The sequence below is a fragment of the Paroedura picta genome, chromosome 7 (genome assembly GCF_049243985.1).
Source record: "Paroedura picta isolate Pp20150507F chromosome 7, Ppicta_v3.0, whole genome shotgun sequence".
Taxonomy (NCBI): domain Eukaryota; kingdom Metazoa; phylum Chordata; class Lepidosauria; order Squamata; family Gekkonidae; genus Paroedura; species Paroedura picta.
In genome coordinates, this window is record NC_135375.1 from 46,242,784 (window position 1) to 46,258,114 (window position 15,331).

At 41.1% G+C, this 15,331-nt stretch overlaps 1 protein-coding gene across 10 annotated transcripts in view; it reads left to right on the forward strand.

Moving 5' to 3' along the window:
- PAM (peptidylglycine alpha-amidating monooxygenase) overlaps positions 1-15,331 on the forward strand; it is a 161,751-nt gene that overhangs the window by 96,762 nt on the left and 49,658 nt on the right. For all 10 annotated transcript variants that reach the window (XM_077347714.1, XM_077347718.1, XM_077347717.1 and 7 more), the window contains exons 10-14: positions 23-103; positions 739-815; positions 4,960-5,063; positions 9,277-9,464; positions 12,323-12,394. In XM_077347714.1, coding sequence (XP_077203829.1) covers positions 23-103; positions 739-815; positions 4,960-5,063; positions 9,277-9,464; positions 12,323-12,394 — 522 coding nt within the window. The remainder of the gene's footprint in view (positions 1-22; positions 104-738; positions 816-4,959; positions 5,064-9,276; positions 9,465-12,322; positions 12,395-15,331) is intronic.

Sequence of the window (15,331 nt, forward strand, 5' to 3'; positions counted from 1 at the left end):
TTTCTTATCTATTTTATTACAGTGGTTGATGCTGATATTGCTTGCCATTATAAAATGTACCCAATGCACCTGTTTGCCTTTAGAGTACATACTCATCGATTAGGTAAGTCTTTTCTTTTGTGATAATCACCTGTGCTGACCAAAACAGCTTTAATGCAAGTCTGTTCATAACATCTGAACAAAATATAGATTCCGAGGGATGTTAATTTACTTAAATCTTGAGTTGCATCTTTCCCTATAGGAAATGTAGCCTTTTATAAGCAAGTCCTACACTCCTAGTTGGAACTCTAAAAGATGTGTGTTATCAACAAAACAGACAGATACAAAACGTGCAGGGAGCATTTATAGCATACTTACAATAATTACAAAGAGTTCATTTCCCACAAACAATCAGAGCAAGAATGAAGGTGTTACTTTGTAGTTTTTTAGAGAGCCTTTAGGATTTAAAAGCTTTCCAGAAAGCAACTGAGAGGCAACCGCAGACCGTGCCTTTCATTCTTGAAGAATAATTGCTTGAATTTAATGGGCATTAATAGATGATGGCAGTGGTTTCAGTCTCTGAAAATCAAGCAACTAAGTCAGCTTTTTGTGGTTTTGAAGGATTTCTTCCTTGAAATATATAATGTGGAAGGAGCATCATTATAACAGTGTTTGTGTATGTATGAGAGAAAGAGAGAGAGAAATAACCTTCTCTAAATGTGGACACAATTTATGGCTTATAAAAACATTATATTTCAGGTCAAGTCGTAAGTGGATATCGAGTTAGAGACGGTCAGTGGACGCTCATTGGCAGGCAGAGTCCTCAGTTGCCACAGGTATTTCTAGCTTCTTGTATGTGGGGGTACTTTTCGGGGGGGGGAAGCTGATGTGGTATATTTTCAAGGGAAGATGAAAAGTCTCAATAATTTTCTGCGTAACTTATTTACTTCATTTATACATCACTCTTCTCCTCAGTGAGGACCCAAAGTGTCTCAATATTCCTTCTTCCTTTTTACCCTCACAAGAACCCTGTGAGGTAGACTAGGCTGAGAATGTGTGACTAGCTGAAGGTCACCCAGCAAGCTTCCATGACCATCTGAGGAGTTGCTACTGGATCTCCCAAATCCTAGACCAACGCTCTAATATAATGTAAATGTAATATATGTGTTGTTGTTGTTGTTATGTGCGAAGTCGTGTCTGACCCATCGCAACCCCATGGACAATGATCCTCCAGGCCTTCCTGTCCTCTACCATTCCCCGGAGTCCATTTAAGTTTGCACCTACTGCTTCAGTGACTCCATCCATCCACCTCATTCTCTGTCGTCCCCTTCTTCTTTTGTCCTCGATCGCTCCCAGCATTAGGCTCTTCTCCAAGGAGTCTTTCCTTCTCATGAGGTGGCCAAAGTATTTGAGTTTCATCTTCAGGATCTGGCCTTCTAAGGAGCAGTCAGGGCTGATCTCCTCTAGGACTGACCGGTTTGTTTGCCTTGCAGTCCAAGGGACTCGCAAGAGTCTTCTCCAGCACCAGAGTTCAAAAGCCTCCATTCTTTGACGCTCGGCCTTCCTTATGGTCCAACTTTCGCAGCCATACATTGCAACTGGGAATACCATAGCCTTGACTAAACGCACTTTTGTTGGCAGGGTGATGTCTCTGCTTTTTAGGATGCTGTCTAGATTTGCCATAGCTTTCCTCCCCAGGAGCAATCGTCTTTTAATTTCTTTGCTGCAGTCCCCATCTGCAGTGAACTTGGAGCCCAGGAAAATAAAATCTGTCACTATCTCCATTTCTTCCCCATCTATTTGCCAGGAATTGAGAGGGCCGGATGCCATGATCTTTGTTTTCTTGATGTTGAGTTTCAAGCCAACTTTTGCACTCTCCTCCTTCACCCGCATCAACAGGCTCTTTAGTTCCTCTTCACTTTCTGAATATATGTGTATATTCTATATATTTGTGTAGCATTAGGTTATTGATAACAAATGAGTATCAAGGAGAACTTTGCACTTACAGGATAATTCTTTTTTAAAAGTTAGACCTTACATTGCATGGAGGCGCTTAAATCTGGTGCACTTTCATATTCTACATTTATAGAAAGTGGATAATAATGGATAATAATAATAATAATCTAAATACCAGCTGTAGGCTAATGGAAAGCTTTATATTGAATCACTTTGATATTTTTCTTTTGAAACACATTCTATCTTGCCATTTCATATACTACTTGTGCAACTTTTCTTTGTGTCAGACTGTAGCTTCCCATTTGTTGTGGTAGGGTGATGCCTTAGTAAATAAAGTCAAAAGCAACTCTGGGGATATTTTGCCTGTAAAGTGAATTCTGACATATTGGCCAGTCTCTTTCTTCCCTTCCCTTTAGGTCTTATCATATAGATATCACCCACTATATAGCGCTCACCATTCTGTGCATATTTGGGGAGAAGATACCACTGTGTTTATTTGGACTTGCTCCCAAGTGATTATAGTGCATTAAAACAAAGAACTACTGATAAATTGGGGGGCAAATGAGGGCAAGCTTTCTGGAGGCGTTTTTTCTCGCTAGAAAAGTGAGAGAGGATATAATCTTTCAACTTACAGTGAGGTATCTCTAATATAAGTGGAATGTTTTGTTGGCACTTCTGGGCATGACCTTGGAATTGAGCACCCATTTTAGAACCAAATGTGGGACAGTTAAAAATGCCCCAAGGGCCCACAGGTGCAACCATTTGGGGACGTGAAAAGGCAGTGGATGATGGACATTTTAAATGCCCCATGCTCCAAAATGGCAGTAGCAGCTCTGGGTTATTCCTCCAGATGCTGCATATCTGATTGTTTTCTAAAAGACAACGTTATTGTTGAAATCATAATGAATAAAGAAAAAAATTCTCCTGACAGTCTGACTCTTAGAGAGTATGTGAGACACATACCTGCTCTGGGGCCACTTGATCAGAGCCCCCTCCGTCCCCCGCAAACACACGTACACACACAGACTCCATTCTCTTCCCCCCTAATACCTTACCAGTTTGTTTCCTGACCTCCTTGGTTCCTCCCTCTCCCTCCATCACAAACACACAGATACACTTCCCCCTTCCCCCTCCCATTTTCCACCTTACCTGTTGGTTTCCCAACCCCCTCCTTCCTTCCTTCCCTCCCTCCCTCACAAACACACACAAACACACTGAGACCCCCTTCCCTTCCCCCCACATGTTTCCTGCCTTACCTGTTGGTTTCCCATCCCCGCCTTTCCCTCCCTCCCTCCCAAGCATATTCACACACGGAGACTCCCTTCCCCCCTCCTGTTTCCTTCCTTACCTGTTGGTTTCCCAGCCCCCTCCCAGCCTTTCCCTCTCTTCCTCTCAAACAAATACAAGCACAGAGACTCCCTTCCTTTCCCCCCTCCCGTTTCCCCTTACCTGTTGGTTTCCCAACACCCTCCCTTCCCCTCCCACACACACACACACACACACACACACCCCTTCCTGCTTACCTTTTTACACTGGGGCCGCTGCTTCCTCGGCCCCTGTTGGAGTTGCAGGAGCTGGCTGGGCTCCCATGGGGGGACGGCCTCTCTCTCTGCCTCCTCAGCTCCCTTGGCCTCTTCTGACATGCTCCTTGGGTGGGACTACAGACATCACATCTGTATTCACATCTGTTTAAGGAGTTGTGCCTGAAGATGTGTCCCAGATCAAAAATGCAGTATCACAAAATTCATTAAAACTGACTCAATAAATACTGCATCACCACTCATTACATTTGTAAATGACGTATTATCAAAATAAGGTTGGGATCAAGAACTGCTCTATCTTTGCAGGATGACAGAAATCCTTGATGCCAATATTATTTCACAGTACTCAGAGAAAAGGCTTTGTGTGTCATAAACAAGAGTTCCATGTTTAATATATTTGCATGCTGAGGATTTGTAGAACTCTCTGATCTAATAAAATGAAACATAACCAGTGGCTGTTTATCTTACCAGTAACCTAGCCTTACAAAGTTCAGCAGATACCATGGCAACCAAGATGACCAGCATGATTCATCTTGTGAGGCTACATCAAATGAAAGTCAGTGTATCCCTAGATAGAATCAAAACAGCAAATGTTATCTGTCATTTGTGATGATAGAATTAGGTGCTTTACCTCATGTTCAAAATGTAGTTTGAGGATTTCTTGAGAGCTTCTTTTAGCCATTAAGCAAAATACCTAGGGCAAAACCCATCTTGCTTGGCTTTTTTGTCAGATTGCACATAGAAGTGGTTTGATAACATTGTGCTTTTAGAACATTATTTTTAAAAATATTTTCTTTGGAAGATTGTTTTATCACCTCTTGAGTTCTGACTTATAAAAAATGTCTCCTGACTGTCTGACTTTCAGAGGGTATGTGGGACACATAATTGCTCTGGGGCTACTTGGTCAGGGCCCCCTCCATCCCCCATAAACACACACACAAACTTCATTCTCTTCCCCCTCCTACCTTTTCTGTCAGTTTCCTGACCTCCTCCTTGGTTCCTCTCCCTCCCTCCCTCCCTCCCTCACAGACACACAGACACACTGAGACACCCTTTCCCCCCTCCTGTTTCCCACCTTACCTATTGGTTTCCCGACCCCCTCCCTGCCTTTCCCTTCCTTCCCTAGCAAACAAACACGCACAGACACACAGAGATGCCCTTCCATTCCTCCCTCCCGTTTCCCCTTACACGCACACATACATGTATTGGGATGAAAAAAAGTCTCAGTAGCTGTTTCAAAAGAAAACTGATCCGTGGAATCATTGATGCAAAGAGCTACAGAGTTAACAATAGAAGTCTTGAGGAAAACCAAGGTGGTTAGATGGGGACATGTTTCTCTGAAAATGAAATTCCAAAACCATAAAATAAAACTGCATATGAAAAGTTCATCCCCTCCCGATTGCCGGAGACTATACAGATGAGTGGGAGGCACATGTATTTAGAAACATTCTGAAATATGTCACCTCTTTTTTTCTGTTTTCAGGCATTTTACCCTGTAGAAAACCCCATAGAAGTCAAATATGGAGACACTCTGGCAGCAAGATGTGTCTTTACCGGTGAAGGCAGAGCTTCAAAAACTCGCATAGGGTAATTACGTCTTTATTTTAATGATTTGAATAGTTCTATTCTCTGTTTTATCTATTGAGGAATCAAAGCTGTGGTTAACAGCAGAGCACCTTACTGAATCTGCCTTATTTACAAACCTGTATGTATAATCAAGTGAGTAACATGATAATAGTGTGTGTGTGGAAATCCAGATCTTAGGCTGATTCTGCATGGGTTGAAAAGGCCAGGAGAGCGATCATATGGCAGCAGGGCTCATACCTGCTTCCACATGACATTGTCACCAAGGTAATCCTCTTCCGGGCCTGGTGTGTATCAGATCCCCATTGCCCTGCTTTAAGGGAATAGGAAAATATCCACATTCCCTTAGGTGCTCTGGGGGCCAACGGGGCCTAACCCGGTGGACACAGAAGAGCCAGCTCCTCCCCATCCTACAGAGGCCTAGTGGGGACAGAAAATGCCCCACTCCCACCTTCCTGTAACCCCTCTGCCCCCCCCCCCATGTCCAAAGAGTGTTATTGAGGGGAAACCCTTGTTTGATTCATCTCTACTTTGTAGGTTGTATATCTGCAGAAGTTAAAGCTTTTACATGCAAATAGCAATTGTCACTTCTCTTAGAGCTTGCACAAGTGGCACTTATCATGAACCATAGGCTGGTCCGACTGACCAGAAGAGACCACTTCTTAGAGAACAGCTCCATACACATGTGGTGCAAAGGAATTAGTCTTTATTGAAAGGATCCATAAGGTGAAGCATGGCAAGGACAGGAACATTGAAAGAAACAAGCACAGATGGCCCCCTCGGGCCTATATATAGGGAGTTAGTTTACGTAGGAGAAATTGTTACCATAGAGGAGGCCTTTGATCTAAAAGGCACGAATTCAGGAGACATTCAGTCTGCTTTCCCTGCCATTCCTGGTAGTAAATTTCCAACCCCTACTGTGTGAACCAAGGATGAGGATAGATAAGGGAGAGCTCTTTGCAGTAGTCATAAACCATGGGATGAAGGAGGGGAGGGAAGATACAGAAAAACAACAGGAATGTGGGGTTTAGGGAGAGGTGAAGGACCTGCAGGCACATTAAGTTAACACTCCTGAGGACATCGGGAGGGCGATCATGACATCACTGCTTAGATAGCATGGTCATGTTATCATAGGTGGATTCTGAAGGGAGATTTTTTTTCTCCACATGGGAAGCAGGAAGCTCCCACATTAAAGAGGAATGTCATGCTCAGAATATATGATGTTATGTGGATTTCCTGAGGGTTTCCATTTTTTAAGCTGGATCTGCAAAAAATATAGCTCAAATATAGCTTCATAGCTTTAGGGGAGGATCCAAGTGGACACTCCTGCTTTTTTCATTGCATAAAGGGGAGGTGAGCACAGAGTTAAGCACACACCTGTTTTTAAAGTGTTATTTTCAAATTTCCTTCAAATCTACACTGTTGCATTTCAGCATGCTCAATGGAGTAAGGGAATGGATTTCACATATGTGACGTTACTTAATCCTTTGCCAGTCACTGCTGTAGTTTCATGGGAGGGGGCATCCTCCCAACAGATGTGGCCCTAATCGTTTTTGTGTCCAGATAACACACAATTGAAGGGCACGGGGTGACTGTTCTTCTGTAATGCGGGCATGTTTTAAGACTTCTTGTTACTGTATAATGTTCACCATTTTAAAAAAATCCAGAGGCATTTTGTAAACTTTATTGTGTATGATGCTTCACTATTGTGTATAATGCCAACTGTAACCTAGAACCCTTTTATTTGTCTGTTATTTGCTACTATTACTAATGTTCTCAGATTGGTCCAGGATCTCATAATTGCACATTGGATTAAGAAGCTTTCTCCTGCTCTGTTAATCAATCATAGAATGACTTTATGTAAATACTAGATTCAAAGCCCATTTGTGAGCTCCCCCCCCCCCGTGTGCTTCTAGGCTCTCCCCCCCGGCAGCGGCAAGGCCTTCCGCTCGGGCCTAGAAGCACACCCTGGGCCTCTTCAAGGCCTCAGGTGTGCTTCTAGGCCTGAGGGGAAGGCCTCCGTCTTTACTCACGGTGTCCTGCCGCTTCCCCGTGGCTTTCTGGCCTGTCCTGGTGAGGGCCTAGAAACCTTTCTGTCCTGTGCTGGTGAGGGCCTAGATTGTGCCATTACCCAATTGGCTAGAACTGCTGTCTGTCCTGGTGAAGGGCCAATCGGACTGGCCCCACCCACTCTCCGCCCACTTAGCCCTTAGCCAAATATGAATACAGTGAAAGCTGTATAAAGATAAGGTCTTACTTTGGTGGTGAAAGCATGTAATGCAGTGTCTTCGAGATTCAGGGATTTTTGGATGTTAAGCCTGTGTGATAAGATGTGTCAAGAAAAGAAAATACCATATATTTGGAAGCTAAATTTCTTTCATCCCTAAATTTCTAGGCAGATGATCATTTCTGGTAATTGCCTGGAAATACTGAAATTACCATTCAACTTAAAGCACACAAAGTATTGTGGAGGGGGGGAGCTTGGGCTTTTCCTTATAACAAGGAAGCATCTCCCAAATTGCATTGTCTTTTCTACTTCACAGGAAATAATTACATTGCAGGTTGAGCGAAAAAAATGTGTCCAGTGATGGGATTCCATTAATAGCCAAATCAGTATTTGTTCTGGATGTTTCGTTAGTTTTAGCTTCCAAAAGTACCAAACTGTGCTATGTCAGAAACACTGACAGTGTTTTGATACTTCTGTTGTGTGGGTGTGTTATTCCTCAATGGCACTTAACATTTTGCTTATGTTTTTTTAAAATTGTGACAGTTTGGCTGACAAGCATATGAATCATATGGTGAGATAGAGAATGGATTAAAGGGGGGGGGGGTGGAAAGAGAGCTTGCTGAGGCGAAGTGGATTTTTTGTGGCGTTTGAAAGATTCTGTATTTTCAAAAGGCCTGAGATGCCAGTTCCCTTTTTGGAAGGTTTCATCCCTCCCTTTCTTCCCTGACTGGTGTCATTATTGTTGCTATGGTGAGTAAATGAATGCTGCATGATGACACAGGGGGAAAAGTCAGCATTGACGTAGTTGCAAGCTGCAAATAGCCCACCCCCACACCTTTTTATTAGCGGAGGCTGACTGACTTGATGGTGAAAACTAATCTAAAAACAAACAAACAGTCACAGCAGAGTTCAGGCCCTGCTTCCTTTAAAAAAAAGGGGGGTGGGTGAGGGCTGTTTGACAAAAGCCCAGCACTGCCTCTTATGCTTTTTGCCTGGTGATAACTCCTGAAATAGGTGTCCATGATAAGATCTGTAAAGGAGGTTTATGTCAGTACATATTGCTTAAAACACAAATTCAGTTCACGTCTCCTGTTTGAAGAAAACAGAAAACTTAATTTGACCCTTTTCTGAAATTCTGCTTCTGGTCTTTGAATATCTGTAATTTGTTAGGGTTTAAAAAAAAAAAACCTCCCAGTGTTTACAATACTTTTTCTTATATAAGCTTGCAATTTTGATGTGCCTTCCAGGACTTACAATAACATTTAATCTAACTGGAAGATGCTGCATTTGGCATCCTGTAACAATAATTAAGCTAAATTTTTACTCTGAATTATACCTCTGTAGCTTGGCAGAAAAATAAAGTCCATGGGATCTGGCAAGCATTAAATAGAAAATTCCTGAATTAAATATGTTAATTATTAATAACTTGAAAATGGGTTAAATCCCGTTGATGGCATGGGGTGGGGGAGCGTCAGGAAAGAATACATATTTACAGTGCTGCATCCCCTGCTATTTGTCTTGGGCACAATCCACTAAGGTCTGCAGCTTTGCTCTCTCCCTTGTATTTAAAAAAAATAACACTTGAAACGGAGGGAGGCTATGCAGCAGCTCTGTGGATTACATGTGTAGGGTATGAGGAGGTGAGCCAGCAAGCTGGAAGTGGGACAGGCAGCTTATTACTGCAGACTTAAAAGGCTAAGTATGCTTAAGAGTTTCTAATATAGTTCTATGAAAATGATGGAGGCTAGTGTTCTGTACTGTTAATGCCAAGCAAACATTTGAAGATAATGGCCTTCTGCAGGGTCTTATGCATTTTTAATGTGGAACTTTTAGAATGCACTGCTGTCTAACCTTTGATCGGTTTTTGCAGAAAGTGATGTTTCTCTCCTTGCTCTTAATATGTCTTCCACAAGTCTGTTCAGTCTAGAACTAAAACGAAGAAAAAACCCTGTGCAAATGTGTGTCTCTGTTTATAAAATTTTGCTGTAGGAGCACATCCAGTGATGAAATGTGCAATTTCTACATTATGTACTACATGGAAGCCAAACATTCAGCTTCATTCGTGACCTGTACACAGAACGTAAATCCAGAAATGTTCAGGAGCATACCACAAGAAGCAAATATTCCTATTCCTGTCAAGTCTGATATGACCATGATGGCACACGGGCATCATGAAGGTAAAATCAATTTCTAAGCTAATAGCCATGGGTAGGGAATCATACAGTTGATCAAAGAAGAAATGAAGGATATTTCAAAGATAGCTCTCTCTAGATTTGAAGGGAAATAATGTGGCAAATGGTATATGTATAACTATAGAAGCCCTTTATCAGAATCAGAGTACACAAACAGTAATTCTGGATGTGATGGATATGACGTCTCTGAGTTTGACTTGGAAGCATCAACAGAGAAAAGTGACCAAAGAGTTCATCTATGAAAATGGAGTTAAGGATGCATTTTTGTTTAATTAGGTAAGGGTAAAGGTATCCCCTGTGCAAGCACCGAGTCAGGTCTGACCCTTGGGGTGACGCCCTCTAGTGTTTTCATGGCAGACTCAATACGGGGTGGTTTGCCAGTGCCTTCCCCAGTCATGACCGTTTACCCCCCAGCAAGCTGGGTCCTCATTTTACCGACCTCGGAAGGATGGAAGGCTGAGTCAACCTTGAGCCGGCTGCTGGGATTGAACTCCCAGCCTTATGGGCAAAGCTTTCAGACAGCTGCCTTACCACTCTGCTTTAATTAATTACAAGTTATTCAGGCTTATTTTCAGACCACCATGCTTGGTGGTTTAGATATCCGTATGGATAAAGGCTTTGGTTTGCAAAGCTCTTATGCTCGTGCAAGTAATCTAACTGTATCACTACAAGTTCCAGAAGGATTTCAGTAATTCGGGTTTTACTATGTGGATCATTGTCAAATTAAAGCTGGCTTCTTAGGTTTAAAGATGGTTTATTATGTAAGTAACCTGCAGCATCTATACTACAAACCTCATGGTATTAAAATAAGCAGTTAGAGTAATTTAGATTGATTTGGGTGGATAGCCATGTTTGTCTGAAGCAATAGAATGACATTGTGTCCAGTGGCACATTTAAGACCAACAAAGTTTAATCCTGGGTATATGCTTGCATGCAATAGATTATACCTAGAATTAAACCTTGTTGGTCTAAAAGGTAGCACTGGACTCAAACTTTGTTCTAGTAATGGGACTCATGATAGTTTTGAAGAAAGGTACTTTTAGTTTACAGTATGTGTATAAAAACATGCTAAGAGATTCATCTCTCTCATTACCCTGAGCTCAGTCATCATAGTAAAGGTAAAGGTATCCCCTGTGCAAGCACCGAGTCATGTCTGACCCTTGGGGTGACGCCCTCTAGCGTTTTCATGGCAGACTCAATACGGGGTGGTTTGCCAGTGCCTTCCCCAGTCATGACCGTTTACCCCCCAGCAAGCTGGGTACTCATTTTACCGACCTCGGAAGGATGGAAGGCTGAGTCAACCTTGAGCCGGCTGCTGGGATTGAACTCCCAGCCTTATGGGCAAAGCTTTCAGACGGCTGCCTTACCACTCTGCGCCACAAGAGGCTCTTGAAGTCATCATAGTAGACCTGTGCAGATTTAATTAGTCTCTCATTCTGTCTTTCCTTTCTATCTGATGCAATAGATCTGTGCTGTGCATACATGAATTTTGGTAATTTGGTGGGGTTTCCATGGTGGTTCACACTCCATGGAAATGTATAAGTGTATATAGTTGTGGATATTTTTACTTTGTTGTGGAGTTCTTGGCTTCAAGGAAAATAGGGTCAATGCTGTCATTGTTAAGTTGGGCTCTTAACACTCCTGCATTTATGTATTTTTACATGCTGTTTTATTGTTTTATGCCTTCTATGGTTTTATTCTGATTTATTTTGTTAAGGCCTATGGCTATATACAAATAAATTCTACTACTACCTTTTTGTGGGAATGCACACTTTTTTGCATATTTAATCATGCACAAGCTGATGCTGCCAGTTCCTGGGTAACTGGCATTGTTGCTTGCCAGGTGCATAGGATGTTTCCATTATTTGGGGTGCAAGGATCCTGCCAGGCTCGGAGTCATCACCATGAAGGTTTCTACGGGGGTGTAGGATTTGAACTCTAATTTCTTCTAAGTAGGGGGTTGGGCAGAACAATAAGCATCTGGTATATTTGATAAATGAGCCTCTTGTGGCACAGAGTGGTAAGGCAGCTGTCTGAAAGCTTTGCCCATGAGGCTGGGAGTTCAATCCCAGCAGCCAGCTCAAGGTTGACTCAGCCTTCCATCCTTCCGAGGTCGGTAAAATGAGGACCCAGCTTGCTGGGGGGGTAAACGGTCGTGACTGGGGAAGGCACTGGCAAACCACCCCGTATTGAGTCTGCCATGAAAACGCTGCAGGGCGTCACCTCAAGGGTCAGACATGACTCGGTGCTTGCACAGGAGATACCATTACCTTATATTTGATAAACCAGCAATAGCCATTTCCTGTGAGTATTAGACAACAAAACTTATACTATAGTCAGACAGTAAGCAATGAGAAAAGAGATTAAACATCCTTCTGCGGAAGCGTCACCTTGTTAATGAGACCTGAAGAATATTCTGATACATGGACCTTCTTTCATGCTTAACCTGAAAGCTCTTTAGAGATCAGGTAGATCTCCAGATGACTAATGTTCAGAGGGTTTTTTAGATGGTCACTTTGCTATTGCCTCCTTTACCTAAAGTTGGGTGATAGTATACAAATTCCTGTGTGACCCTCCTCAGCTGTGGATTTTTAACTGCCAAGATATTCTTTGCTGTTAACAGGGGTTGAGTCATCAAGGAATATAAGGTCACGAGGATTCAGTCTGCAGAGACTGTTGAATTAGAGGGTTTATATTCATTTCATAATCCCAGAAGAATTGTTGCCATGTGTTAATTTGTGGAATAAATTTTAGTTGCAGAGGGCTATGTGCATAGATATGTGAACTTTGTGTTCATTTCCCTTAGTATTAGTTCATGAGATTTCTTCCCCTCGTCTTTTCAGAGTCCAGAAGAGGACAGTTAAGTTCTGTAGCACAGCAGCCAAAGAGAGAAGATGAAGAAGTTTTGGATCAGAGTATGTATATTTGTTTCATTAAATTAATAGAAGTTATTCATTTTAATAGTAGTAGTTATTTTGTATTTTTTTCTAGCTTATAAGACTGTAGTTCTTGTCCACCGTGCTAAAATTCTCTCTACACCATATTAGTGTCTTTTATTTTATATAATAATAATAAAGAAATGATTTATGAGGAAATGGTCAATTTCCTAACTTTACTGGTAAAACTCATTAGTACTCCTTTATTCGGTTTGATTTTTCTATCCTTAAGCTTAATACGACTGTAACTTATTCGTCTATGTACCGTGCCAAAGAATTTATATACTGAGATATTGTTTTGTGTAAAGGAAAAACAAGTGCTACTTTTATACTTACTGCACTGCAAATACTTGTGAATAGTTATCATTGCTTTATTGGAACTGGGTGTTTTTTGTTTTGTTTTTCACCTTGAAACTTTTGATGCTGCGTGTGCTTTCATGGGCCCAAAATGTATATTTGCACCACTTTCCTCCTATGCACCATCATATTTAGAAAACAGTTTCTTCCTCTGCCCATCCAGGATGATGTATCTGTTGCCAGCAGTGGGTGCTTGGCACTGTTGGTTCTCTTTTAAGTGAGGACTCTCCATTCAAGGACTGTGTCTTCATTCCTTCATTCCTCTTAGCAGAAAGGAACATGGCTCCAGACTGGTGGCATGAATCACCAGTTGTGTTTCAGGCTCTGACAAAGCTGTCAGAGTTCTCTAAGACCTACAACATGACACTCTTCACCCAGGTTAATGGTTGTGACATAGCGGCCTGAAATCACTCAGGACCTTCTTTCTTTGGCTCACCTTGTACCTTATACTTCCCAATATGGTTAGCCAGCCCATGAGATTAAAAAAAGTGAGGGGAAGGGACAGATTTTTAAATATGTTTTAACAATGCTTATATCTTTGTTTTATTGTTGTAAGCCCCCCTGAGCCCACTTGTGGGGAAGGGCGGTATAAAAATCATTAAATAATAAATAAAATTATTAGATCCAGCCTGTAAACTTCCATGATGGTACAAATGGACAAGACCTTGAAATATGACAATTTTGAGGCAGTACAAAATTGCTGACTGACTGGTTAAGGATCAGCTGTACATCATAAATAGTTCTCCTGTATTGATAGTGACTGTAGTTCACTTTAAGGGTCGATCCAAATGTCTGTTGTGGAATAATTCCTTTGAAAGAATACAGGGAAACATGTCAGAATGGAAAAATCTATACAGGTTTTCTATTCTGATGTAGTGCTACAGTTTATATTGTGATGATTTATAATGTGAAGATTGCAGTCTGTGCTTGATTGTTTAAAAACTGTCACACATTATCCTTTGACTACACCAGGCAGTCACACAGTGATGGGAAATCAATTGGAAGGTGATAAGCCTTTAAGGTCTGTTGTATTTAAACCTCTTGCACTTTGTCTTTCAGTCTCTTTTTATCACAGTTTAATGTTATCGTTGTTAAAGAATATATCATAATCAATTAAAAACATTTAGTAGGTTAGATTTTAACTTAGTACAATGGCAACATTAACTATGCTTTTCAGGTGATTTTATGGAAAACACATTTACTGCATTTTGAGCTTTAGAATAAATGTTTTTGGTTGCTCCTCTCTCCAGCCTTCTGCTTTATTGGATTTTCAGATGACGCTTATTTTAAGTCCAATAATATAGATGCAACAGTATCCAAGCATATATTCTCACTAGTACTCCTGGTAGACAGGCTTAATATATTTATTCAGTGCTTTTGGTTGGGGAGTCAAGGCTGAGAGACTGGATTGTCCAGCGACAGAGCAATCCCCCATCCAGTATTTTAAACCAGCTATAGCATGCAAGATCACTAGATTTAATCTTATCAATATTGATTTAGATTTCAAATCTCTTCCTTTGAAGCAATTTCTATAGATTACAGTAGGAAGGGAACTCTCTTGAAGGTTAGTTGGCATGCTGATCTGCTCTTACTTTTGCTAACGCTTTATTCTGGATGTGGTAACATCATCCAGTGATAACTATAATGATTTAATATGGGGACTTGGCATCATTCTTTAGTGTCTGAAATGCATTTATTTTGCTTTACTGATTTGGTTTGAAGCTTGTTTGTCTTAAGAATATCTCAAAGAGGAACTGCAATGCTGCCTAGGTTAATAACAAACCATTACTTGGTACATGTACCTCTAATATGTTTCTATGGAAACTGGCTCTTTAGTTTTGTTGGTCAAGAAAGACATGAAAACCCCTTAAGAAAAGGTAGGACTTTTTGTAATTAATTTCAACAGGTAGATTTAAATTATGTTTTACATCAACCGTCACCCTTTCCCCAGACTTCAGCTGAAGTAATTCCAGCTAATACAAATGTAAGTGAAGGAAGAATTAAAACCACTTTTGGGGCTTGGGCTAGCACTGTTTATCATCAAGGTGCCGTTTTAAAAGAAGTATTCAGATCTCTGCATAGCGATTCATTGTGATATTATACACAACGAGTGAAGACATATATTGGAAAATAAATTGATCTAAATTTTATAGTGACAAATCTTTATCTCTTTGTTAAGAACCTTTATTAGTTTGACATTCTCCCATGTGACTAAGACAAGTCTTTAATTCTCAGTTCCTTCCCCCCCCCCTCCTGTACTTGTTATCCTTACAATAAGTTCTGTCATATGGAAGATTTTCATGTGCACAGGCAGTCCTTGTGGAAATGCTAACATTACTCCTCGCTGCTAAGTAAAAACACTTCAACTCCATTATCTTTTATTCAAAACAAGATGCAGTTTTAATTTACCACCAATCTCAGTGGTAAACCACTGGTGCTGGCAGTGGTTTTAATAGTGATTTTTAATGTCTTGGATTTTATTCTTAACTGTTCTTTTTTATCTTATAATTTAATTGTTGTTCACCACCCCAAGATGGCAAGGCTTGATCTAATTCTGTA